The following is a 23,290-nucleotide window of genomic DNA, read 5'->3' as shown; positions in this document are numbered from 1 at the left end:
CATTGCGGTAGAACGAGCTGAGAGAGCAAGAGCGATTGCCTCGCGTGAACAGTGCTCGATGGTTCTAAGGAGGGTCTGCTTAACCATCTGCCTTTATTTGAGAATACTTGACCGTCCACTTCCCCAACAACATCTCCCCGACCTCCTCGATTCCTCGACGCCGGACCATTTTCTCCTACTGCCAAGACCCCCTATATCCCTCCTGCCAGCATCTTTATTGGAACCACATTCGTTCAACCGTTGATGCATTATTCTCTCTGAATTCTATGCGCAAGGCCCAAAGGACTCGGTCCCTCACTCCTCCCACAGAGGTTCAGCGTCTGACCGACCCAAGCACTTTGGCCTACAAGGAATCCGTTCTTCGACGTTACGGCTCTGCTGAAAGATTGGGCAGAAGAACACGAGATCAATCCTCTAGCTCGACTCCCACGTCCTTTTTCAAGTTCTGTTGCACGCCTCAGGCCGAACTGGCCCTGAAGCCCCAGCCCGTCGAGAAGAAGCCGGCGATGTTGTCAAACTTCTTCCATCCCACCAAGACAGCTAACCTCCACCCATCTGCCGAAGCGACTGGCGACTTTGACAACACCCCTTCTCCTAGTCTTCGCCCGTCGATGGCCGACATGTCTCTGAAAAAGTCGGAGCAAGACTTCGATTCCGTTTCGTCTGCCCGGAGCGGTGTTTTCCGCCATGCGCTCCTCAAGACTGGCTCTGGGCGCCTAATGGTCGTTGACCGGGACTTGCCCGCACCTCCCGTCTTGAGCCAGCAAATAAACCCAGACGAGCCGCTCCAGAAGGTCGTCAAGGAAAAGATGCCTGAGGAAAAGGGGTACGAGCACAAAGCTACGGCATCACTTCCCCCCAGGAACTACTCTCAAGAAGGCACCTCTTCCGCGACCGAATCGGATTCCTCACATCCCAGAGAAAGGATTTGCGTTGATCCTAAGCTCCGTCCCGATGAATCGCACATCAAAGCCCATCACCGAGGTCTTTTGAAGGGTGCTGACTTTTGCGACACTGGAGTGCCTGGCCAGCCTGTGGCTCAGCTTCCCGAAGATGAAGATGAAGATGACGATGAGTCAGACCCATCCAAGGAGTCGGAACCAACGGTGATTCTTGCGCGTGTCAAACGTGCCATGACGGGTGACGACAATTGTCTCTCAACTGTCGAAATTACACTTCCTCCCAAAGTGGAGGGCCATAGTCGTGCTACGAAAGTTCGGCCGGCCTTCAACACACCCACCTTCCACTATCCAGTCGACCCGGCAAACCCAGGCAATCCCGTCAGTACCATCAGCCAACAGGCTTCGCTGGGTGTTTCCAAGGTGCGGCCGTTCGACTCGTCAAAGGAGCACCAGGAATCCAAGATCGGCGTCATTGGATCACCCATATCGGATTAGGATTACGTTCAAGGAGGGCACACGAAGATTCCGGTTTCGAAAGTTCGTTCAGTTGCCCAACCTCCTTTGTTGAACCGAACCCCAGGGCACCCACCGACCTTGAAAGTACAGCCATACACTGATCTCGCGCAGGATGACCAGCAGGACAAGTATTTTGCCGATGAATCTGAAGCTTCTGCAGATGAAGAACCCCCGAAAAGCGACAAGTCCAGAGCCCAGAGTGCCTCGCGCTCCAGGGCCGGAACTCTTGACTACAAACGAACCGCTCAATGGATTCGCGACCTCTTGAAGAACCCAGAGCGGCCTGCGAGACTGACGGAGCTGCCTTCTAGGTCTCAACGGTCATCCTACATGCGACTGGAAGACTCACCGGAACCCAGCCCGGTCTCCCGCAAATTGACTCGCAAGTATACCCTGCCACCTTCAAAGGTTGAAGCAGGTCTTTTCCAGAGGACTTTTGGGGAGCTGGAACGGCTTTTGCATGAAGCATTGACTTTGGCGTCGCAAGTCGCCGACCACGAAGAAGAAAGGTCCCCATACTCAGGGCGGTCTCCACATAATCTCTCTGATGACGTAGAGCCACAGGCAAGGCCTCGCCGCCGCAGCCATGACTTCTCGGACGTTGACTTGGACAACAACAACAACAACAACAACAACAACAACAACAACAACAACAACAACAACAACAACAACAACAACAACAACAACAACAACAACAACAACAACAACAACAACGACGACGACGATAACCACCAGGAGATCCATTCGCTGGCCAAAAGTGCAGCCACGTACCCATATATCGATCCTCGGGCTCGAGAGCTCGTCGATGATCTGTACAGAAACATCTCTCTCACCCCACAGTCAGTTGTTTTCCAGGAGGCTCTCGAAGCTCACAAAGCCAAAAAGAATAAACGGCGGAAGAGCCGTCCACGCCAAGCTACCCCTGTACCAGAGCGGGTCTCGAGTCGAAAGAAAAGCCAGAAGAGCATAAAACGAACAGATTCGCAGCGACTTACAAAATTGCGCGAACACTCAGACGTGTGCAGCATGGATAGGTCAGATGACTCCTCGTTTGTTGATTTTCCAGTTCAGCCCGGGACTCGTACTAGGAGTGGAGTACCATCTCGTCCAAGAGCCAGTGCCAAGCATAATCCGCTCAAGTCTCGCAACACTGGCGGCGAGGCGAACTTCCCAGAGCGAGACATTGCTGGCCGTCCGTTACATAACACTCGTGGCATCAGTCTCCGCGGCAAGTCACACGTCAGTCTCCGTGGCGTTCAGGCCTTCAACTTGTCCAAGTCGAAGCGTCGTCAACCTATTGCTCGAGACTGGTCTCCTATTCGCAAGAGGGCCGTTGCAACAGTTGCGTGCATCAGCACCGCGCTCATCGGAGTGCTGCTTGGAATATACGCTGGCTTGGTTCCGTCACTTCAATACTACATTTGGGACTCTGGCCATGCTATCCTCAACGGCAATGTTGGCTGTTTTCTCGGCATGGCTCTTCCAACATTCTTCTGCTGGCCTCTCCCCCTTGTTCATGGAAGAAAGCCATACATCACATCCGGCTTGGTTTTATCCATGCCGCTGCTTTTCCCGCAGGCTGTGGCCGTGTACGCCCAAAGATTCGAGAATCTCGCCGGATAGAGAACTGTGTTGCTTGCGCCTCGGTGCGTCATGGGAATTTGCCTTGGTTTTGCAAGCATGAACTTTCACTCCATATTGACGGACCTCTTTGGTGCATCTCTCATGAGCAGCAACCCTCATCAAGAAGTTGTCGACGATTACGACTCAAGGAGACACGGAGGTGGCATGGGAGTCTGGCTCGGCATCTGGACATGGTGTTTCATTGCCTCTCTCGGCTTTGGGTTTTGGATTGGCGCCTGGGTCATTGATGATCTACAGCCAGCCTGGGGCTTCTATCTCAGCGTGATCCTCATCGCTGTCGTCTTGTTGCTGAACACCCTATGTCCGGAAGTCCGCCGATCCGCATTTCGACGATCTGTTGTGGAAGTGAGAACAGGTACCGATGTCTCTCGAAGACTCGCACGAGGCGAGGTCAAGATGCATCGTGTCAAAGATGGCCCAAAATGGTGGGGCCAGGAGATGTATCACGGAATCGCTCTTTCTCTTGAGATGCTTCGTCAACCTGGTTTCGCCGTCATCGCAGTCTACTCTGGCTGGATTTACGCGCAAGTCGTTCTCATCATCGTTCTACTCGGTTCGTTGTCTTCGAGATTCTACAAAATGCGATCGCCCTATGTCGGACTGATGGTGGCCGCCTTGGCTTTTGGTGCCATCGCAGCTATTCCGTTCCAAAAGGCGAGCTACTTCTCAAGAGCGAGACATACTCAAGTCAACACCAGCCGCATGACATTCGACAAACAAATAACGTGGACCTCTCATCTGCTCCGCCGGACCGTCTTCACCATTGGTCTTCCACTGGCAGGCATTATTTACGCCGGAGTATCAGGAGGACCTCCTCTCCATCCAAGTGCGCCAGCTACCCTTGCGGCTGTCATTGGATTCTTATCATGCCTGGCGATATCAGAATGCAACGGAATCATCATGGAAACCTTTGATACTTCAGACCTGCAGCCTGGCATGACTGGTCGACCGCGCGGCAACTCAGACACTCAAAGAAAGAAGAATTACTCTGCCTTTCCACGTGTCACGGCTGGGTTCGCCATCTGTCACACTTTTGGCTTCGTGTTTGCCGCTGGAGCCACTGGACTCGGCAGCATGGCTCAAAGAACCCTTGGGCAAAGGGTATCTACTGGCGTTGTTGCTGGCATATTGTTGCTTTTGACAGTTCTCCTATTCCTCGTCCTCATTCGCTTCAAAGAAGTCACAATCATTCCCGAGTCCAAGACGGAGGAGATGGACAGGTGGACCACCGCCCGCAAAGAATCTCTCAAGCGTCGCGAATCGATACCCGAAGGGCAGATCGATGAGAAAGCTCTGTTCGCAGAAGAAGAGCCATGGCGGCCTTTTATCGTGGGCAACCCAACCAGCAAAACTCGCCGAGTCAATGTTCTCGAGCTTGGAGGCATGTCTCGCTTCACAGAGATCAGAAAAAGAAACAGGCTCATTGACGCCAGCGCACATCTCAACAGGGCAGCTTTAGATGCTGGGTTGGATGCACTCGACGATCAACTCAGCGACGTCGTGAGTGACATTGTAAACGATGCCAAGGACATACTCAGGAGAGGTAGCCGGCGCAGCCAAGAAAGCCGGCGCTCGCGGCACCACCACAGAAGTACGAACAGTAACAGTGGCAGTCAATCATCAATCGAGATGGATGTCATTGATCGGAGACTCGAACCTAGTAAACGTCATCTTCGAGTGCCTGATGACGTTTACAGTGAGCGAGAATGTCTCCGAGGTCAATCAGTAGAAGAGGAAGATGAGAGCTTGCTTGGAGTGACGCGTGAAGCGGGTCATCGAGGGGACGGAGGACGCAATTTGAGACAAGAAAGACGCGATAGAAGAGGCTGCAACAAACGAGACTGAAAGGCGGGCGAAACATCACTTCGAGGCAGACTGTGGCACGAATCCTAAAGACCTTCAAAATAGAATGGGGCTAAGGAAAGGTTGAAGGTAGTGTACATGACATATCGGGAAGAGTTAGAATGCCAGATCCTTTTTTCGAAACCAACTCCATGAATGCTATGACTGCCTCTACGCCCATCTCGTATCTCTCCTCTTGCTTCATATTAACGGGTTCTAAAGAGGGTAGGAAAAAGATGTAGCTAATTTTACAGACAGTTAAAGAAAAGCTGCGTGCGTGCTGGGTCTCGTAGAGAGTGGGTATAAATAGAAATCTTCGTCTTCGTAATGCATATAAAAAAGGGTGTGAAATGAAAGCATCGTTTTTTTTAATCTTGTCCATCATCTTTACTGTACGTTCAAGAACAGATCATCGCCCCGTCTCGTGGGCGTCAGCTTGGGCTGCCAGGTCGGCGTAGCAGGCAGTCCGCCGCCGCCTCTATTCTCGTCTCCGCCGCCCGGGATGGGGGGCGCGGGGAAGAACTCGTCGGGGGAGAAGAGCATGTCGCCTCCCGGGCCCGGGCGGTAGGGTCGCCAGTTGGGGCTGTGTCTCGTGCCGCCGTTTGCGTTGTGCTGGAGGGGCGCGAGGGCGGCGGCGCGTTCTGTGCCGAGGCGCTTGGAGAGGAGGGAGGACGTCGTCGACAGGGGGGTCGCGACGGAGACTGCCTCCGAGGCTGGGCGGAGGGGCGCGGTGAGAGTCTGTGTTGCGATGTGGTGGGGCGAGGGCGAGGGAGAGGCGGAAGGGCGGGCGGGGAGGGGTTGTTTAGGAGGCGGTGACTGCTGGGGCAGGTTTTGGAGGGATTGGCGTGAGGCTCGCTGTTGGAAGGACTGACGATTCGGTTGTTGTTGCTGCTGCTGCTGCTGCTGCTGAGAGATGCGGCGGTGGCTTCGGGGCGGAGGTTGCGGGTGGTTCTGCTGGGGAGGCACGGGAAGTGGACGGGGAGCGTCTCCCCAGAGAGCTTTGTAGACGGATGCTGATTGCGGTTCGACGTTGGGGGGCATCTGCTGCACCTGTGCCGTTTGTGCCTGGGGGTGAGCGTCGCCACGTTCGAGACGGGGGCGCTGGGGCTGTAGAGGGGGAGGGTAGAGAGGCTTCATCTGCGGAGGTCTAGAAGACTGGTCTCTCTCCGTGTCTGATGGGGGAGAGGGGGTGACGAGGCGGAGGGAGGGCGAGCCGGTGGCGATCCTGTTCGGGTCTGCGCTGGGGCGCGGCCGGGCGATGGGCTTGCGAGGGACGTCGTAGCTTGCCATGTACGGTCCGCGAGCCTGCTGCTGCTGCTGTTGTTGCTGTAGCATGCCGAGTGTGGGGCTGGGTTGACCCGGTGGAAGGGCGGCGAACTGCCGTGTGGGAGGGGCAAGAAGCCGGAGGTTGTTGCTGGGCTTTGAGGACGTGCGGCCCGGAATCACGGGGTATGAGACTGGCGAGCGGCCTGTAGGGGACGTGTTTGAGGCTGGTGACTCGACGACGGGAGAGAGATTGCTTTGCTCCAAGATAGGATCGGGATCTGTTGCCGCGGATGAGGCGATTGTCGTCACCGACGCTTGAGAAACGTGGGAGTCGTGGCTGTCGGACCGTTGGGGAGCCTTCACTTGCGGTGTGGCAGCGGTGGCTGAGGGAACCGGAACCGACGAAGCGGCTGCTGGTGGCTGCTTAGATTTGGACGAGCTGCGGCGACCGAGGGAGTTGCTTCGACGGCGAGGGGGCTCTGGGTGGGAGAAAGACATGCTCGGCATGGGGTGAGAGGCGCCGTTTGGCAGAGGAACACCTGGTTGGAAGGTGGTGTTGGGGCGGGTGGTATTTTGGGAGTAGACGCTCGAGGAGCGAGACTGGTGCGGGGCAGAGAGGTTGGAGGGAACGATCTCTGCTGCGGGCAGAAGCACCGGCGCAGGAGGCATCGGCATCCGGGGAGCCGTGGGAGCGATTGGGCTCCCGGCTCCATGACCAATGCCCGCCTTCGAAGCTGTCGCCGCAAGCATGGCGGACTCTGCGTACGAGGGCTTTGACTTCGCTCCACCACCCGCGCTTGCACCCGAGGCATCGAGCTCGGCGAGCTGAGCCATATGAGTGGCGCTCTTGGGGTCGCCTAGCACCCAGTTGCCATTCTTGTCGGCAACATAGTACGTCGTCGCCGACTGCGGTGTTTTGCCGGTCGCCGCTGACGGAGGGCGCCAGATATTGTTCGATCGCTGGGAGCGGGCTGATGTGACGGGTGCGGATGTGAGTGCGCCATCCTCCTCAAACTCGGTCATCGTGCTCTCGCGAGGGAGGTTGTAGTGCGTACGCGGTGGAGCCGTGAGCTTGGCTGTCCTCTCGTTTAGAATCTGGGAGTTTGTCTGCTGTGAAGGACCTTTTTGCTCCTGAGGCGGAGGAGGGGAAGAGGAATACAGGTCGATCTTGGGGATCTTGATGGACAGAACCGGCTTGGGGGATGATAGAGACGGCTTAGCGGGAAGGAGACGGGACGTCGGGCGTGCCTGTTGCTGTTGCGGCAACTTCGGCGTGCCTGTGCTCTGTGGTCTGGAGATGGCGAGGCCAATGGCCCCAGGCCACCAACTTGTACGGGCACTCGTGCGGGTACGAGCCGCCGGGGGCGGTTGAAGTGGCGGCGATGGCGATCGGGCATGGTGCAGTGGCGGGGAGATGTGAAAGATGTTCGCCGGGCCCTCTTGTGGATGAAATTCCCAGGAGTCCTTCTCACGCACGGGGAAGAAGCCAGTCTTGACATCTGGATAGTCTCTGCGGCGCTTGCGACGAGCAAGGCAGATCGCGAGGATCGCGATGCCCACGGCTGCTGCAATACCAACCGCTAGACCTGCCACCTGTGCCGTTCCGAGTCGCTCCGAGGAGCCTGAGTTGGATTCTTCAGCGCCGGGGATGGCAGTTACTGAAGCAGACTGAGTCGTTGTGGTTGCTGTGGTTGCTGTGGTTGCTGGTGGCGGAGGCAGCGGTGTGGTGCTGGTGCTAGCAGTGGTGCTTGTGCTAGTCGTTGTCGAGCTCGTGGTCAAAATAACAGACGTGTTCGACCTTGTAATGGTAGAGAACGATGGGCTTGGTACAGAGACACTGCTTGTTGCCGTGATCAGCGTTGTCGGGATGGAGGTCGTTGTGGGGTGCCTCGTCGTGGAAGTGGGATAGACCACCGCGGAAGTCGATGGTGCAGGAACTATGATGATGCCTGCCCCCGTTGATGGCAGAATCAACGTTGCAATGATGGCTGTGTGCGTAGGAGTAACGGCCCCAGGCAGGTTCGAGCACATCAAGTAAGCTGCGTCAATTACAGTCTCTGATCAAAGTCAGCTATTGTGTGTCATACATGGAGAGACTTGAGACTGACGGGGTGAGTCGCTCTCGCGACAAGAGCCGATGGCCTTCTCGGCGACGATACATTGAAAAGCACCCTCCCCGATCGTGAGCCCCGTGAACCCAACATTAGCACAAAGGCATTCCAGCGTCGGCGCGCTACCGCAGGTAGTGAGGGCGTAATTGGCGCTCAGATGAGAGCGGAAGCATTGACGAGCGCACGTCGGAATGAATCTTGTAATCTCGCTCGAGAGGTTGAAGGATGTGGCGGTGACGGTGACCGATAAAGTGAGTATGAGTGTCCATAGAAGCAGAGGCTTGAGGGCCATGGTATGGGAGAACATCTATAAGTTTTCGATGTCAGCGTCTTCACGTACTCATGATTGCAAATGTTGAATTACCTCGCTGAAGATCCCATCCTTCATACGGTCTACCGACAGCGAACTAAATCTTGGTAAGTGTAAGTAAAGGCACCAAGGTATAAAGTCTCTGTATCTTCTTGAATGTTTTGAAAAAGGTCGAGACCCAAAGGCTTGTGAGTGGCGGGAGAAGGAAAGAAGGTAGCGAACCTGTGATGTGAAAGAGCCTATTAAGTTATTACGAGACGGCCTGCATCTCCAGATGTAAAGTATTAGGCAAAGAAATAGAACACGACGCTGGAAGGTGTGTGATCCGATAATTCCAAAAGAATAAGCTGCAGAAAGCTTCAGCCCCAAAGACGAGAAAAGAAGGAGGCTATTCCCTGCAATCGGACGAAATATGCAAAAATGTAAAGACAAAGCTGAAAGGAAAAGGCTAAAATCAGTGAGGGTGCCGTTGGGGGCTCAGCAGTGGGAATGCAACTCTTGATACATGGATGGAGACATCGTCAAGAAACAGAAAGAGGACGAGGACGAGGACGAGATGCAAGGAAGGGGGCCGGGAAGGTGGACACTCGTGCCTCTTCCGTCATCCATATGCCCGCCTATTCACGCTCTGTCGCTCAAGAGAGTATGGCTCCGCGTTTCCGCGCTTCCCTTAGTCTGACTTCATTCGACCACATCACAACCCAGGTTGCTGCCATAGTGGACGATGGGCTTAGCGAGTCCAGTGTACTGCCTCACCATGCCGCCGACCTGCATCTTGCAGGGTCGGTTCCGGTTCCTGCAGTCGCGCCCACAGCGGCCCGGACGAGCTTGCCACCTCGCGAGCCGCCTTTTCTAGATCTCAGCGAGAATGACGAAGGGCCAGACATCTCGGGGGCCACAGGTCTCCGTTTCGGGCGTTTGTGATAGATGCTGGTTGGTTGGGGGAAATAACGCTATTTTCGGGGTCCCCTCATCGCAGCGACCCGGATCCAAATTCTATGGGCAGTGTGGCGGTTTGGACCTGAGTGTAACCCATCTCGCATGCCAACATCCCAGGCGTTGGAAGGTTGGGTATCCAATGGGTTTGCAGATGCGGCCAAATGCATGCACAACGAGTGGCTGAGGGCCTCCCTGGCTGCCCACCCCAAATTTAGCCGCCGTTGTTTGTTAAGCGCGGAGGTCCAACAAGATGCGCATGGCGAACCGCCCGAGGGCCCGGCGCCAAAAAGGCGGCCGCATCACGTGATGTATATCAGAGCACCAGGGGCCAATGAACGGTCAACTCTAGCCGAGAATCGGTGTTGAGCGTCAGGCCCAGCCGCTGGCCAGTTGTTTCTAGACTCCCTTCCCATCCTGCGACTGTCTCCTTTGTTTCGAAGTCGCTGACCACGAGATTTCACGGATGTGATTGACTATGCTCGCTCTGCAGTCTTCAAACGATGGTAACTCTTCATGCGCCGCTGGCGAGTGCTGAGGCGGGGGACCGGGGGTCATCGTCGAGCTTGACACGCTTCTCCAACGCAGGCAGCCGCCCGAGGCGTGTGTGCTACGTCTCGTCTCTAGAAGTCACATATAGACCCCAATCTCTGCTCGACGCCTTGTTCATCTTACCATTAGCCTTTCCGCTTCTTATCGTAGGGTTTCATCTGAGCTGAACGCTCCCGTGGAGCTGCTGCAGGTAGGTGCCCCCAACGCAACCTACCTAGGCACCTAACACCGACTGTTCCGAGTCGACGCGGTGGAACACGGGTAGTACAGGATTCCGGCAACGAAATAGACCGAGTTTTGCGAGTTGAGCCGGGCGAAACTGACCTGGCGTGATTAGTCGATCCCAAGTGGCGTGCAAGTGAGCTATTTGTGTTCAGACTTTTCCATTGTTTTCCGTTGATGGTATCTTAATATCGTTGCCTCGTTCCAAAGCCTCGAGGCCTTTGTGCAAATCCATGTCGCATCTGATTGTAGCAACTCTGTGAAGTGGCCCTACATGGCCAACGCTCGGCTGCCAATCTGTCTCTCCGCCAATCTCGTCACGCCCATTTCCTCATTCACACCCGAATCGCCCGTCTGTCAAAGCTAGTACTACTTCTTGGCATCGGTGGCACTCGGGGCAAAAGCAGCCTTAGCTCTGTTGGACTTGATGACTCTCTGGACTTCCTCCTCCGTCGCATCCCAGTCCTCGGCATCCAGCTGAACAAGGTCGATCTGGTACAAGTCGGCGATGCTCTTGAGAGCGTAGAAGCTCTTCTTGTCGTAGACGAAGCTGATACTGACACCAATACGTCCGAAACGTCCAGTACGGCCGATACGGTGCAGGTAGGTCTCGGGGTCAGGCTCGGAGTCGCCGCGTCCCTTCATGGGAATGTCGTAGTTGATAACCATGGACACACTGGAAACGTCGATGCCACGCGCCAGAACGTTCGTGGTGAGGAGAACCTTGGATACACCAGTCCTGAACTCCTCCAGTAAGCGATCACGCTCAGGACCATCCTTGGCACCGTGAAGGGCCGACACGCGGTGTCCATCAGCCTCCATTCTGCGCTTGATCTCATCGGCACTCTCACGAGTCTAAGGCATGTTTAGCCGGCAAGTCCTTTACAAAAAATCGTGATAGAAAACATACCCTGACAAAGATGACGGAAGATCCGATGGTCATAAGACCGTAGAGCTTGACAAGGTACTCGTACTTATCCTGCTCACTAGGACAGTCAATGTACATCTGAGAGATACCCTTGACGGTAAGCTCGGTGTGCTTCAAACGAATCTGATCAGCCTTGGGCGCAAACTTCTCGGCAAAGCCCATAACCTTGTCCGGGAAGGTGGCAGAGAACAAGAGAATCTGAATGTCGCGGGGAAGCATGCTGAAGAATCATTAGCCCATGCACGTTGACTGCAGGCGAGGGAGCACCTTACTTCTTGACGCGCAGGCACTGCTCGCCAAGGCCTTGCTGGTCAAGCATGTTGTCAGCCTCGTCAATAACGAGAAGCCTCAACTGAGAGATGTCCAGCTGGCGTCTGCGGATGATGTCCATGACAGTGCCAGGGGTTCCGACAATGACGTTGGCGCGAACGGCAGCGTTACGCTCCAGGGCGCCAGGGAGAGCGGCAGCGACTTTGAGACCTTCGCAGAACTGTCCGATGCTGCCGACGACTCCCTCGATCTGACGGGCAAGCTCGCGACTAGGTGCGAGAATCAGGGCTTGAGGCTGCTCGGGCTTGGTGTAATCGACTCGCGACAGGGTGGTGACGACGAACGCAGCGGTCTTGCCGGTTCCGGATTGCGACTGTGCAATCATGTTACGGGGAGGGTTCGTGAGCATGAGAGGGAGAGCCTTCTCCTGAATCTTGGAAGGCTTCTGGTAGTTCAAGGCAAGCAAACCACGGTGAATCGGCTCGGGACTTTGCAACAGTCTGTCAGCATTTGGGTACTAAACTGCTCGAGGAGAATTACGTACAGTCCCATGTCGGCGAAGGTTTTGGCTGAGTAGAGGGTACTGTTCTGGTCGGACTGAAGGTCACCCAGCTTGACATCGACATCGTAGGTGTTCTCGATAAGGCCAGAGCCACCGAGAGCTTCGACAGTGCCATCGAGTTGGCCCTCCGCAGGCTTGCTCTCCGCAGGGGCGGCGGCCTCAGCAGGAGCGTCGGCAGGAGCATCGGCAGGGGGCTCGGTGATGCGACTCGCAAGGTCGGCCATGGTGATGGAGATGCGCGCGTAGTTCGGGGGAGGATCTGCCAAAAAAAAATCAAAAAATCGGTCAGAAATCGCGAAAATGGAGAGCTGCGCGGCGTCGGGAGCTTACTGGTGAGGTCGGAAGGAAGAAGCGGTATGTTCGCCCGTCTGTACCCGGCGCGAAAGGAAGTTAGTTATTGGCAGAAGTGCGCAGGAGGAGCTTGCTGAAATTGCGGAAGGCAAACGGGGAAGAAGTTGGAAGACTTACATGCGCGCAAGGTTCTTTCACTTTGTGTTGAGGGAAGGAACAAAGGACAGGCCGGGATTTTTTTTTTCGGTTTGTTTTGGCGGCGAATTGGAAGCTCCAGAAGATCGAATTTCTAGGAAGCTACGTCCTTGGTCTCTCCTGCCTGTGCCTGGGACGCAACTTGGAGAGACTAGGCCAATGGCGGGGCTACCGCGGGGCACTTTCCAAGCCTGACTTTTCAGGCATTCCTAAACTAGCTGCCAAGAGCTTCACAAGCAAGGAGCTACTGCGGTACGGATACTTTGGGTGATATTTTGATCAACCTTCCTGAATAAACATGCAAGAATACACTTATCAAGAAGACATAGCAAAACTCGGGACCTCTCTCGAAAATCTTGTTCATTTTGGACCAATCAATGTGCCCTGTAGAAATATGACAAGCACATGTCTTCCACCACTTCTCGTGTCACTGGGTGTTATTGCGGTGGCTGAGGTGCAAGGCTCACTCAGCCAACCTTGGGACATTGCCTTACCTAAGGTAACAAGAGGTCCTTAAGCTGAAGTTTGTTTAGGAACGGATGAGTTGAGCTGATGAAGGAGCTGCACCCTGCCAGAAGGTTCCACGTGACAGATGCCAATCCATAGTTTCCGCGGATAACGAGTCGCGATGCAATGACCCAGCGGCAGCATGGCAATGGAGCTCCCTTAATCGTGCGCCGTCTGTTTCATTGCGACCCGACGTCATTCATACAAGCCATAGCCATAGCCATATTCCGTATGCTGAAGAGTGCAAACAACAGCGGAAGGGAGGTATTCAAGGTCCGGCACGTGTGGCATAACAACTCCTCAGTAAGGTTGACTCTGGAGAACATGGAAGCCAACCTGAGACCCCTGCCTCCACGCTCAGGAGTCAGGCCTCAACGGCACCAATGGGTGGAGTTCCAGTGGCTGGCGGCCATTCCGCCACCCCACCACAGGCCTCTTCAGCGCGCACCTAGTGCACCGAGCAGCCGGAGAAACGCGCCAGTGAAGCAGCTCAGGTTCCAGTCTGCCTGAGAGGGAGCTGACGACGTCTCCGTCCGATGTCAATGCCCCAGGTTCCGACTTCCAGGGCAGCCCACCAAGCGTACCTAAGGAGGCAGGTAAGGTGATGGGCGAGGTACCTTCCAGCCCATTCCTGCCCACCAGGTACATACGTAAGGTGCCTCACCTCGGATAAGGTGGGAAGGGGGGTACCTTACCTTGGGTACCTTACCTGAACCTGGTGGGCTGAGGCTACCTACCTTACCTGACGAGACATCTGCGACCTCTGCTGGCGCTCTTTGTCGCTTGGTGATGATCACGGCCTTTGCGACTATCCATCTCACACTCCAAGCCGCTCGCATTGCTCTACTATTAACATTGTACATACCCTTCGGGCGTCCTGCGCCTCGTGCTAGCATTCATCAACGGTTTCTGCCCAGTTTTCACCCAGTTTTAGCCGTTTCGGCGGGGAATACCTTATGCTGTAATCCCCCCACTGCCCTTCTCTCTTCCTCGGGCCGCCGTCCGCATTGGCAGGCTGTCCTCTTTCCACCAGCCCTCGCTTCTTCGGAGGAATCCATCACGAGTCCTATCTTGATTCCGGCAACCCCCTCCCCCTCCCGACGGGCACCACATTCGAATTGATCTGATCCGCCGTTCCTCATCCTTTGCATGCGGTTTCAACAACATATCCTACGACAATGGCCGAGGTAGACGCCGCGCCGACGTTCGGCGCTGAGCTGAAGGTCCGTATTGCGCGCTGCGCCCCTCCGTTGCCCCTCAAACCGCTGACATGTCCTCTAGGATGGCTTCAAGCCCGCCAACGCCTGGGTTACCCACGGCATAGCATGGCTCGACGAGATTCAGGCCTTTTACCGCGAAAGAAGTGCGATCGAGAAGGAGTATGCTGCCAAACTCAATGCCCTGGCCAAGAAGTATTTTGAGAAGAAGAACAAGAAGTCGGCACCTCTAAGCGTTGGCGACACGCCGGCCATGACCCCCGGCTCTCTTGAGAGCGCCTCTTTGACGACCTGGTCTACCCAACTCACCACCCTCGAATCCCGAGCGGAAGAACACGACCGATACGCTAATAACCTCCTGTCGCAAGTGGCCGAGCCGCTTAAGTTTCTGGGTGGCCGCTTCGAAGAGCTGCGCAAGCGCCATGCCGAATATGCCGGCAAGTTGGAACACGAAAGGGACTCCCAATATTCCGATTTGCGCAAGACGAAAGCCAAATACGATTCTGCTTGCCAGGAGGTGGAAAGCAAGCGCAAAAAATCAGAGTCTGCCTTCGACAAGGCCAAAGCGCAGAGTGCGTATCAGCAGCAAATCCTCGACATGAACAATGTCAAGAACACCTACTTGATCGCAATCAACGTTACCAATAAGCAAAAGGAGCGCTACTACCATGAGTACGTCCCCGAGGTTATGGATAGTCTACAAGACCTCGCCGAGTTCCGTACCATCAAGCTGAATGGCCTCTGGACGGTGGCTTCGCAATTGGAGGCCGCGATGCTTGTGAGCAGCAAGGGGCTGATGGACAACTTGACAACGGAAATTTCCCGAAACCAGCCTCACCTCGACTCCATGATGTACATTCGCCACAACCTCGGTTCCTTCCAGGAGCCCCCTGACAAGGTCTTCGAGCCCAGCCCAGTGTGGCACGACGATGATAACATGGTTGTGGACGAGACGGCCAAGGTGTACCTGCGCAACGTTTTGAGTAAATCCAAGGCGCAGTTAGGCGACCTGCGTAGAGAAGTTGACAAGAAGAGGCGCGAAGTCGAAGGTATCAAGCGCGTAAAGCAACGCATTAGGGAGGGCACCGAGAAGAAGGACGAGGTCTTGGTGGTCACGCAACTCTTCCTGCTGCAGGAGGATCTCCATGCTGTGGATAGAAAGAGGGTGACTGCGGAAGTTGAGACCTCGACCATTACATCGGCTGTCGGCGACGTTACGCTTGGCGCAAAGAACCACAACTTTAAGGCACAGACATTCAAGATCCCGACGAACTGCGATCTCTGCGGCGAGAGGATATGGGGTTTGTCTGCGAAGGGATTCGATTGCAGAGACTGCGGATACACTTGTCACAACAAGTGCGAGATGAAGGTCCCTGCAGACTGCCCAGGAGAGCAATCGAAGGACGAACGCAAAAAGCTCAAGGCCGAACGACAAGAAGCTGCCAACGCTCTGTTGAAACCTAGCGCTTCTTCGCCGACGAATGCATCAGATTCGCCAACGTTGACCCGCTCGAACACGATGAACTCACTAAGCTCAGGATATGCGCAGAGTGCTCGTCGATCAATAGCAGGTCCAGCCTCGCCAATAGACGAGGCACCCCCTGAACCGACGACCCCTCGCCCGGCAGCTCCTGCATCAACCATAAGCTCCGGTGCAGCAAGGAAGAGAGTAATGGCTCCGCCGCCCGCCGCATATATTAGCGAGCTTCCCGGAAGCGCACCAACGAACGGATCCTCCGAGCAACAAAAGGGCAAGATGCTATACACATTCGAAGCTAGTGGGGACGGTGAGGTTTCTGTCGTAGAGGGTCGCGATGTGACGATGCTGGAACCGGATGGTAAGTTTCACTTCGTTTCGACTTGGCAACACCAGCTGACACTTTCACAGATGGTACCGGTTGGACCAAGGTTCGCGCTGGCTACAAGGAAGGTATCGTGCCTTCAAGCTACGTCGATTGGGCGCCAGCGTCGCCCGTGGTCGCTCAGAACACCGGGGCTTCTGCACGACCCGATTCGACATACTCCAACTCGGGCTCTTCGATAGGAACGGCGGCCAAGAAGAAGGGTCCCGCGGTGGCACCGAAACGCGGGGCCAAGAAGCTAAAGTACGTGGAGGCGTTGTACGAGTACACGGCGCAGAGCGATCAAGAGCACAGCATGACAGAGGGTGAGAGATTTGTGCTCATCAAGCCCGACCCCGGCGACGGGTGGGCTGAAGTCGAAAAGGGAGGCGTCACGAAGAGCGTGCCCGCGAGTTACGTCCAGGCGGTCTAGGAGCACCACCGCGCAAGGGAGCAGAAGAAATACACGACGCCAGGTTCTGCGGCGGCACAGTCGCCTGCGACGGTAGCAAAGAACCAGGCACAGCGAAGCGCTCGTGGCACACCAGAAGGGGGGTTAGAGAAAGGCAAGGAGAATGCCCATTTTCAGGCTATAGAGGAGGAGCAGGTGACGAGCGTGCGACTGGTTAGACGGAACCAAACTCAGAGAGAGCGACGCAAGTCGAAGCTGGAGGCGTCGCGCAGAGACCGCAGCAGCATTGGTTGAGGTGCATTCATACGAGTACAGGTAGTAAGTTCTCGCGAGGAGGGGAAAGAAAAGGCCGAGTCGTGCATCGGGTGGTGGCTTTTTTCTTTTCTTTGGAGAGTTCCGGCGTAGTAAAAGAAAACAAGCAAATCATTTTCACAGTGAAGCTTTAAGGGGTTTCCCGCTTTGTGCGATCCTTCCGCTTGGCATTTGCACGTACTTTTTTGCTCTCCACTTGTGAGAGTTTTGCCGTCCAGCATCAAGATGCGATGATGCATGAAAGTTTGTTTTGTTTGGAGGGGGGCGTTCATGTCAGGAGAATGTCAAAGTCGTCGTTCCTGTCGCGAGAGGAATCCCGCTGCAGGGAACTGGGCTGGAAAATGGCAGCAGGTCCCGCGTTTGGATTGGATCGTGTGCCCTTTTCGGCATGGTTGCAGGGCCGCGCAGGTGGGAGGATCGCGGAGATCCAGCCGGCCTTCCCGCTGCCAGCCCCGACCTGACGCCGCGACCTGTGGCCGACTGACTGGCTGCTGCCAGGCTTGCCAGCGCCCGCGAGGGGAGGGCGACGGAAAACAAAAAAAAAAGGCACACGGACGCTTTGCGGGGGAGCTGCTTCCTTGGTGGGAGGAGGAATGTCTGGGCATCGAGAAGGATCCCGCACGAATGATTGACGATAGCCGAGAGCCGGGTACAAATCCTCAGTGTCGAAAGGATCATTCAACGTCTGAATATCGTCTTTCCAGAAGTTGTCGCGAAACGCGAAAGGTGGAAAACCAGGCGGACGAGGTGAACAGTTTCTGCATCTTACTTGAAAAAAGGTTCATCAATTGTGCCAACAAATAACCCTCTGTAAGTGGCACTGAGGTCGGGCCAAGCTCTGGCCAAGCGCCAATCAGAAGACGAGGCCTAGACGGATAACCCCTGGATAAACGGCCTTTGGTGTGTGTGCCATTGGCTCTGGTGCTGAATGCTGATGGAGGGGTGAGATGGGGGGTCGGGTCAAATCTGGGAAATTATGATGAGTTTTGGAGTAATGCAATTTCTTTGCGCTTTGCGATGTGCATGCATTTGCGACGGGGCCCTTCAGTGACTTTTCTTGCTTTTGAACTCTTGGCGACATGTTGGCATGAGGCCTGCTTGCATGTGCCAATACCATTTCTGTTTGATTTGGATCACTGAATCCAAACAAGAGATCGCTTCATGAAAGGGAGACGTGGACGAAACGGACCGAAATCTGAAGAGGCAGACTTCTTTGTTTGTTTATTTGCCTCCAGTCCGTTTAATATGGCCGCCCCGGTATGTTCTTTTTCTGGGCACACGCGCAGGCAAGAACCCAGGCGGGATGGCCGTCATGGCAGCAATCTATTCGCCGTCAGCGCTCTCGACCGAGTTGCACATGGTCGTCGGTCTGAAACGGGCATCTTGTATTGCGTAGGGAGTCGGGTGGTGGAACCATGAAGTCTTGGAGGCCTTGGAAGATGATGATTGGCGATCTGGATCGGACATTTATTTTCTTGGGAGCGAAGGATGATGGCGTACGTCCCTGTCGGTGGGAGTGCGACTCTCATTCAAATGAATAACGGGAGGCGGGACGAAGAAATCAAATCATCTTGTTTTCTGGATATTGTGCGAATATTTAGCAACAGCAAATGGTTGCGGACTTGCGCGCGCTGGTCCCCGTTCAAGGCTCTCAAACAGAGAGCTATCGAAGGGCCAAGTGGAGGAGGTCGGTGGCAGTGTTACGACGACTGCGCGGCAGACGACATTCCTGCGATCGCCGACGAAGCGAGGTCAATCTTGATAATGGGCATGTCGTTAGCTGCATATTTTGCTTTTCTTGGAGCTTTTCTGGGACCATTTTCGAGACTGGTTGGGCGCGCCTCGGCCAATTGCAGAAGAGGGCTCGCCGTTCTGGGACGGGTTTCTTGGGTTCGAGCTGCTGGATGTTGGACATGAGCATGAGGCGGGGGTGGGAGGGTTTGGAGGCAACTGGAGGCCGGGCGGATGATGATAGCCCACTCGACAGGAGGACGTGCGTGCGTGTCCCATTGATCGCTGTGGCAGTGCATGGCCAGAGTCGTCCTCTGACTGGAGCCCGTGGGAGAGGACGGGGAATTATCTCCACTGCTGCACCTGCACTGCTGGGTCGTGTCTCTCTCTCTGTGTGTGTCTTTCGGCATGCGAAAAAAGGGGGAGGAGGGTACGGGGAACCGGCCCCGGTGGGCGTGGATTCCTCAGACCTCACCTCTTCTCACCTTGCTCACCGCAGTCTGGAACTTGCAAGACCGGCCGTTTGATGCGGTTGCTGGTGCCGGTACCGATGCTTGAGGTTGTTTGAATTGCGGTGGAGATGTGGGAAAGCACCTGCTGTAACTTTGAAAACAAGCAAAAGTCCAGGAAAGCTACCTGGCGGCAGCGGCGAACGACGTGATGAGATGTGGGGAATTCGTGTTTTTTTTTTTTCGGTCGTCAGCGCGTGTCAGTGGCCATGTCAGTAAGAGGCGCATATAATCAACATGACGATGAGGTTTATACGAGCACAACCAGGCAGAAAGACGTGCCTCGATTTTTGAAGGAGTCTCTCGTGTGCCACCATGTCCAGCGCTTGGCCCTGCGCCGAGGAGATCATGAAGCGTTTGCGTTGGATGCGAAACCGTCAAAGGAAGCCAAGTTGCCATGGAATCCGGATACCAGTGCCGTAGTCGTAGGGCGACGGCAACAAGTGAAGCATTGAGGCCTCAGTTCGTCCTAGGGTGCCAGCCCAGGGCAATAGTCGCAACGGGGGATGGGGCTTCTTCACACTCCCGTCCTAATGAAAGCAAGTGGCTGCCCTGATCTGACGCACTGGACTGGTGACTGGATAGTGGGCAGAGGGCTTCAATGGCTGGCAAGAGAAAGAAAGGCGACGACGACGACGACAGCTGTCTGTGCCCAGACGCGCCGGTGCAACGCGCCCAGGGACGGGTGGTCATGGATGCTGGACGACACACACGGAATTACATCACCAATAGTGAGCCTCCCGTGTTTACAAGAGATACGAGTTAATGCAGGCGTGGTTCTAGTCCCAAGGGCTGCTCAGGAAGCCGCCGGCGGACCAATCAGAGCTCCCACTTGCCAGCTCTACAATGTACTTTGGTCTGCCGGGTGGCCGACTGGCTCCATCCCACCCTCCCGTCCGATGTGACCACGCCCATCGCACGGTCTCCCGTCCACGCCTGCCGCGTCCCCTGAATTCGCAAATCCGAGCAACAGCTGCCACTCAGCCAGTCATGGCTCGCCTGACAGCCAATTCATTCGCCTAGTGGATCTTCAGCGCCTCCTATCTTCCGCCGCCGTGTCCACCGTCCACGTCTCCTGTCGGTCCTTCCTTGGCAAGGAAAGGGAAATCTGGGCCAGGGCAGCGCCGCTCGACCTGCTGGGCCAATTGCTGGGCGATGCAGTCCGGGGTGCGAGGACCCTCAGCGCGATGCAAGGATGCGATCCAATCCAGCAAGAGCAAGGCAAGGGGGGGTGTCGTGAGCCTGAGGTCGGGTGTGGAGTGAGCGAGCCAGAAGATGTGGAAGAAGGAGGGAATTCATTCGTAGTGTTCGTACCACCACCACCACCGTCGACCACGCCGTTTTTTTAATTCACCCAGTCCCTCCTTCCCGGCCAGCCTCGACCTTTTCTCTCTTTCCTGTTCTTCATTCCCAATCCGACCTCTCGTTGCCGCCTTCCGGGTTTCGAGTGTGCTAACTCCCATCTTCCCCTTCGACCTCCATCTAAAAGTCAACTCCCTCGCTTTGGTTGACGCCCTTTTTTTGCTACTCTTCGACAACCGACCAACCTTTTTAATCAACAACCCCGTTTTGGAACTTCCACGAACGTCGCTTTTTCTCCCGCTGAACCAACTCTCCGTCGCTCTTTCTCGCCTCCTTGGAACTTATTCGACCGTACCACCGCTTGCTTTTGGGAATACACTCAGTCAACAGTCAACATGAAGTCTGCCGCTGCCGTTGCCCTTGTGGCTGCTGTCGCCGTCTCGGCGAACCCCACCCCTACCACTCCCGAGAAGCCCATCAAGGCTCGCTCCCTCCCTACCGTCACTGCCTCTGGCAATGGTATGAATGACCTCACCTTTCCCAACCTTTGACCAGTTGCTGACACTATTTCCAGCTTTCTGGGCCGGCAGCGACCGTTTCTACATCCGTGGTATTGACTACCAGCCCGGTGGTTCTTCCAAGAACATCGACCCCTTGGCCGATACCTCCATCTGCGGCCGTGACATTCCCGAGTTCAAGAAGCTTGGCGTCAACACCATCCGTGTCTACTCCGTCGACAACTCCAAGAACCACGATGAGTGCATGTCCCAGCTCGCCGACGCTGGCATCTACCTCGTTGCCGACGTCAACAACCCTCTCTACTCCATCAACAGAGCCGACCCCCACAAGTCTTACAACTCCGTCTACCTCCAGTCCGTCTTCGCCACTGTCGAGGAGTTCGCCAAGTACGACAACACCCTCGCCTTCTTCTCCGGTAACGAGGTTATCAACGATGCCGGCAACACCACCCTGACTGCCCCCTACGTCAAGGCCGTCACCCGTGACATGAAGAACTACATGGCCTCCCGCGGCCTCCGCCACGTCCCTGTCGGTTACTCTGCTGCCGATATTGCTGACAACCGTATGGAGACTGCCGAGTACTTCAACTGCGGTAGCGACGATGCCCGCTCTGACTTCTTCGCCTTCAACGACTACTCTTGGTGCAACACCAACTTCAAGGAGGCGGGCTGGGATGTCAAGGTCAAGAACTTCACCGACTACGGTCTCCCCATTTTGTAAGTGACTGTCGACGCTTAATGTCTTCGATAACTGTTGTAACCTGGCTAACTAATATGACAGCCTTTCCGAGTACGGCTGCATCACCAACGGCCGTGACTTCGGTGAGATCGAGGCTCTCATGAGCGACGAGATGACCGGCGTCTACTCCGGAGGTCTCATGTACGAGTACTCCATGGAGGAGAACAACTACGGTATTGTCGAGATCGACGGTACCTCCGTCTCTGAGCTGCCCGAGTTCGCCAAGCTGTCCACTGCCATGTCCAAGTACCCTGCTCCCACCGGTGCCGGCGGTGCTGTTTCCACCACCCACTCCGTTGCCTGCCCCACTGAGAACGCTGTCTGGTCCGTTGACCCCAGCAAGATTCCTACCATGCCTACTGGTGCTAGCAAGGTAAGTTGCGCATTTCCCTGTATCAGATATCTCTTGCTAATCAGGCGCTGCAGTACATGACTGATGGTGCTGGCGACGGCCCTGGTCTGACCGGCGATGGCTCCCAGCAGGCCGGTGACTCTGCCTCCGATGGCGAGACTACCGGAGGAACTGCTTCCCCCACTGCCTCTGGCGCTGCTGCTACTGATTCCTCCAACGCTGCCCCCGGCCTCACCTTCGGCAGCCACGTCGAGAAGGCCCCTCTGGTTATCAGCGGCCTGACCATCATGTTCACCCTGTTCGGTGCCATGGTGTTGTAAGAGTTTTAGGCTTAGCCACGTCAAAAAAAGTTACCCATTATTGGGATGTACAAACGATTTTGGGAGGGCACTTGCCCCGTTTCGCATGAGCATTAGAATTGGACGGCACCGCCGTAATTTCATTAGTTGTCAAGGAACGAGACCCAGGGTATTTGGGCGTCTCCGGCTTTATCGCAGTGAACAAACGGACAGGAACGGGAGAAACGTATCCTTCAACGCGGGCGCGTTATTTGTATGTACAGTTGTGCTACGGCCAATTATGATTTAATATGTTTGATCCATCGCCTCTGTTATCCAAGATGCTCCCGTGGTCTCATGATGCCTCTATATTCATACTCACTGATGCGTATGTCCTTATCCGTTGACCTGCATCCGGAGTTGCTCACTGCCTCCGGTTTCTGGGCATCGGGGCCGGGGTCCCCAAGCATTCACCCGAGAACAGAGCTCATCTCAAGTGCGGGACAAAACGTCGTCCGAACCCAGTACAGTTATCGCAAACCCTAACGTACCTGACGGAAGGATCGATGATTACCTGCATCTGCAAGATACAATCGTCTCGATGCGGGTCGTGACTCCCATCGAATCCTCTCCTCGAAAGATTGTGTTATCAAAAGACAAGAGTCTTCGTTTGGCCCTGTTTGCAAGCGCAGCTGAAATCCCAACGCTCCGACTGTCAGCCGTTGACAGCGATTATTAAAGATATCATGCGAAGTGTACGAAGTTGTTCACTCTGTCAAAATGACGGCATCATTGGCCACCGACGAAGTTGCTTCCCGCTGTCATCGACTATTTCCGCCGTCGGCCTCCGTGGACGTGAGTCCGTCCCATCTGCCTGGGCGGGGTGGATTTTGAGGACATATTTCCTTTTCGAAAACTCTTGGAAACAATCAGAGGAGAACCTGAGAACTCGGCTTACTTGGTGAGGATCGGGGACGGGGGCACATGACATTCACCTTTCTCTGGGGCTTCTCGACAAGAACACC

General features: G+C 55.3%; 6 protein-coding genes across 6 annotated transcripts; 4 read left to right on the top strand and 2 right to left on the bottom strand.

The window, feature by feature from the left end:
- Positions 1 to 506: 506 nt before the first annotated feature.
- CGCA056_v013292 (uncharacterized protein) lies at positions 507 to 1,397 on the top strand (the record flags this gene model as incomplete). Its single annotated transcript, XM_037328536.1, has 1 exon — positions 507 to 1,397. One exon carries the CDS (start codon positions 507 to 509, stop codon positions 1,395 to 1,397), a length of 891 nt encoding a protein of 296 aa, XP_037173536.1.
- A 1,701-nt stretch (positions 1,398 to 3,098) lies between these two features.
- Positions 3,099 to 4,609, top strand: CGCA056_v013291 (uncharacterized protein; the record flags this gene model as incomplete). The annotated part of the gene is made up of 2 exons (XM_037328535.1): positions 3,099 to 4,562; positions 4,604 to 4,609. 2 exons carry the CDS (start codon positions 3,099 to 3,101, stop codon positions 4,607 to 4,609), a joined length of 1,470 nt encoding a protein of 489 aa, XP_037173539.1.
- A 682-nt stretch (positions 4,610 to 5,291) lies between these two features.
- Positions 5,292 to 8,669, bottom strand: CGCA056_v013290 (uncharacterized protein; the record flags this gene model as incomplete). The annotated part of the gene is made up of 3 exons (XM_037328534.1): positions 5,292 to 8,227; positions 8,279 to 8,588; positions 8,646 to 8,669. The coding sequence occupies 3 exons, from the start codon at positions 8,667 to 8,669 to the stop codon at positions 5,292 to 5,294; spliced, it is 3,270 nt and encodes a 1,089-aa protein (XP_037173538.1).
- A 2,001-nt stretch (positions 8,670 to 10,670) lies between these two features.
- DBP5 (ATP-dependent RNA helicase DBP5) lies at positions 10,671 to 12,285 on the bottom strand (the record flags this gene model as incomplete). Its single annotated transcript, XM_037328533.1, has 4 exons — positions 10,671 to 11,156; positions 11,212 to 11,449; positions 11,502 to 11,987; positions 12,044 to 12,285. 4 exons carry the CDS (start codon positions 12,283 to 12,285, stop codon positions 10,671 to 10,673), a joined length of 1,452 nt encoding a protein of 483 aa, XP_037172969.1.
- Positions 12,286 to 14,232: 1,947 nt separating this feature from the next.
- On the top strand, positions 14,233 to 16,545 carry bzz1 (the record flags this gene model as incomplete). The annotated part of the gene is made up of 3 exons (XM_037328532.1): positions 14,233 to 14,277; positions 14,336 to 16,109; positions 16,160 to 16,545. The coding sequence occupies 3 exons, from the start codon at positions 14,233 to 14,235 to the stop codon at positions 16,543 to 16,545; spliced, it is 2,205 nt and encodes a 734-aa protein (XP_037173514.1).
- Positions 16,546 to 20,773: 4,228 nt separating this feature from the next.
- Positions 20,774 to 22,307, top strand: gel1 (1,3-beta-glucanosyltransferase gel1; the record flags this gene model as incomplete). The annotated part of the gene is made up of 4 exons (XM_037328531.1): positions 20,774 to 20,897; positions 20,953 to 21,613; positions 21,678 to 22,008; positions 22,062 to 22,307. The coding sequence occupies 4 exons, from the start codon at positions 20,774 to 20,776 to the stop codon at positions 22,305 to 22,307; spliced, it is 1,362 nt and encodes a 453-aa protein (XP_037172978.1).
- Positions 22,308 to 23,290: the final 983 nt, after the last annotated feature.

This window comes from Colletotrichum aenigma (assembly GCF_013390185.1).
Source record: "Colletotrichum aenigma strain Cg56 chromosome Unknown KSG_Cg56_contig09, whole genome shotgun sequence".
Taxonomy (NCBI): domain Eukaryota; kingdom Fungi; phylum Ascomycota; class Sordariomycetes; order Glomerellales; family Glomerellaceae; genus Colletotrichum; species Colletotrichum aenigma.
The sequence above is the reverse complement of the archived record's forward strand: the minus strand, read 5'-3'. Positions and strand labels throughout refer to the sequence as shown.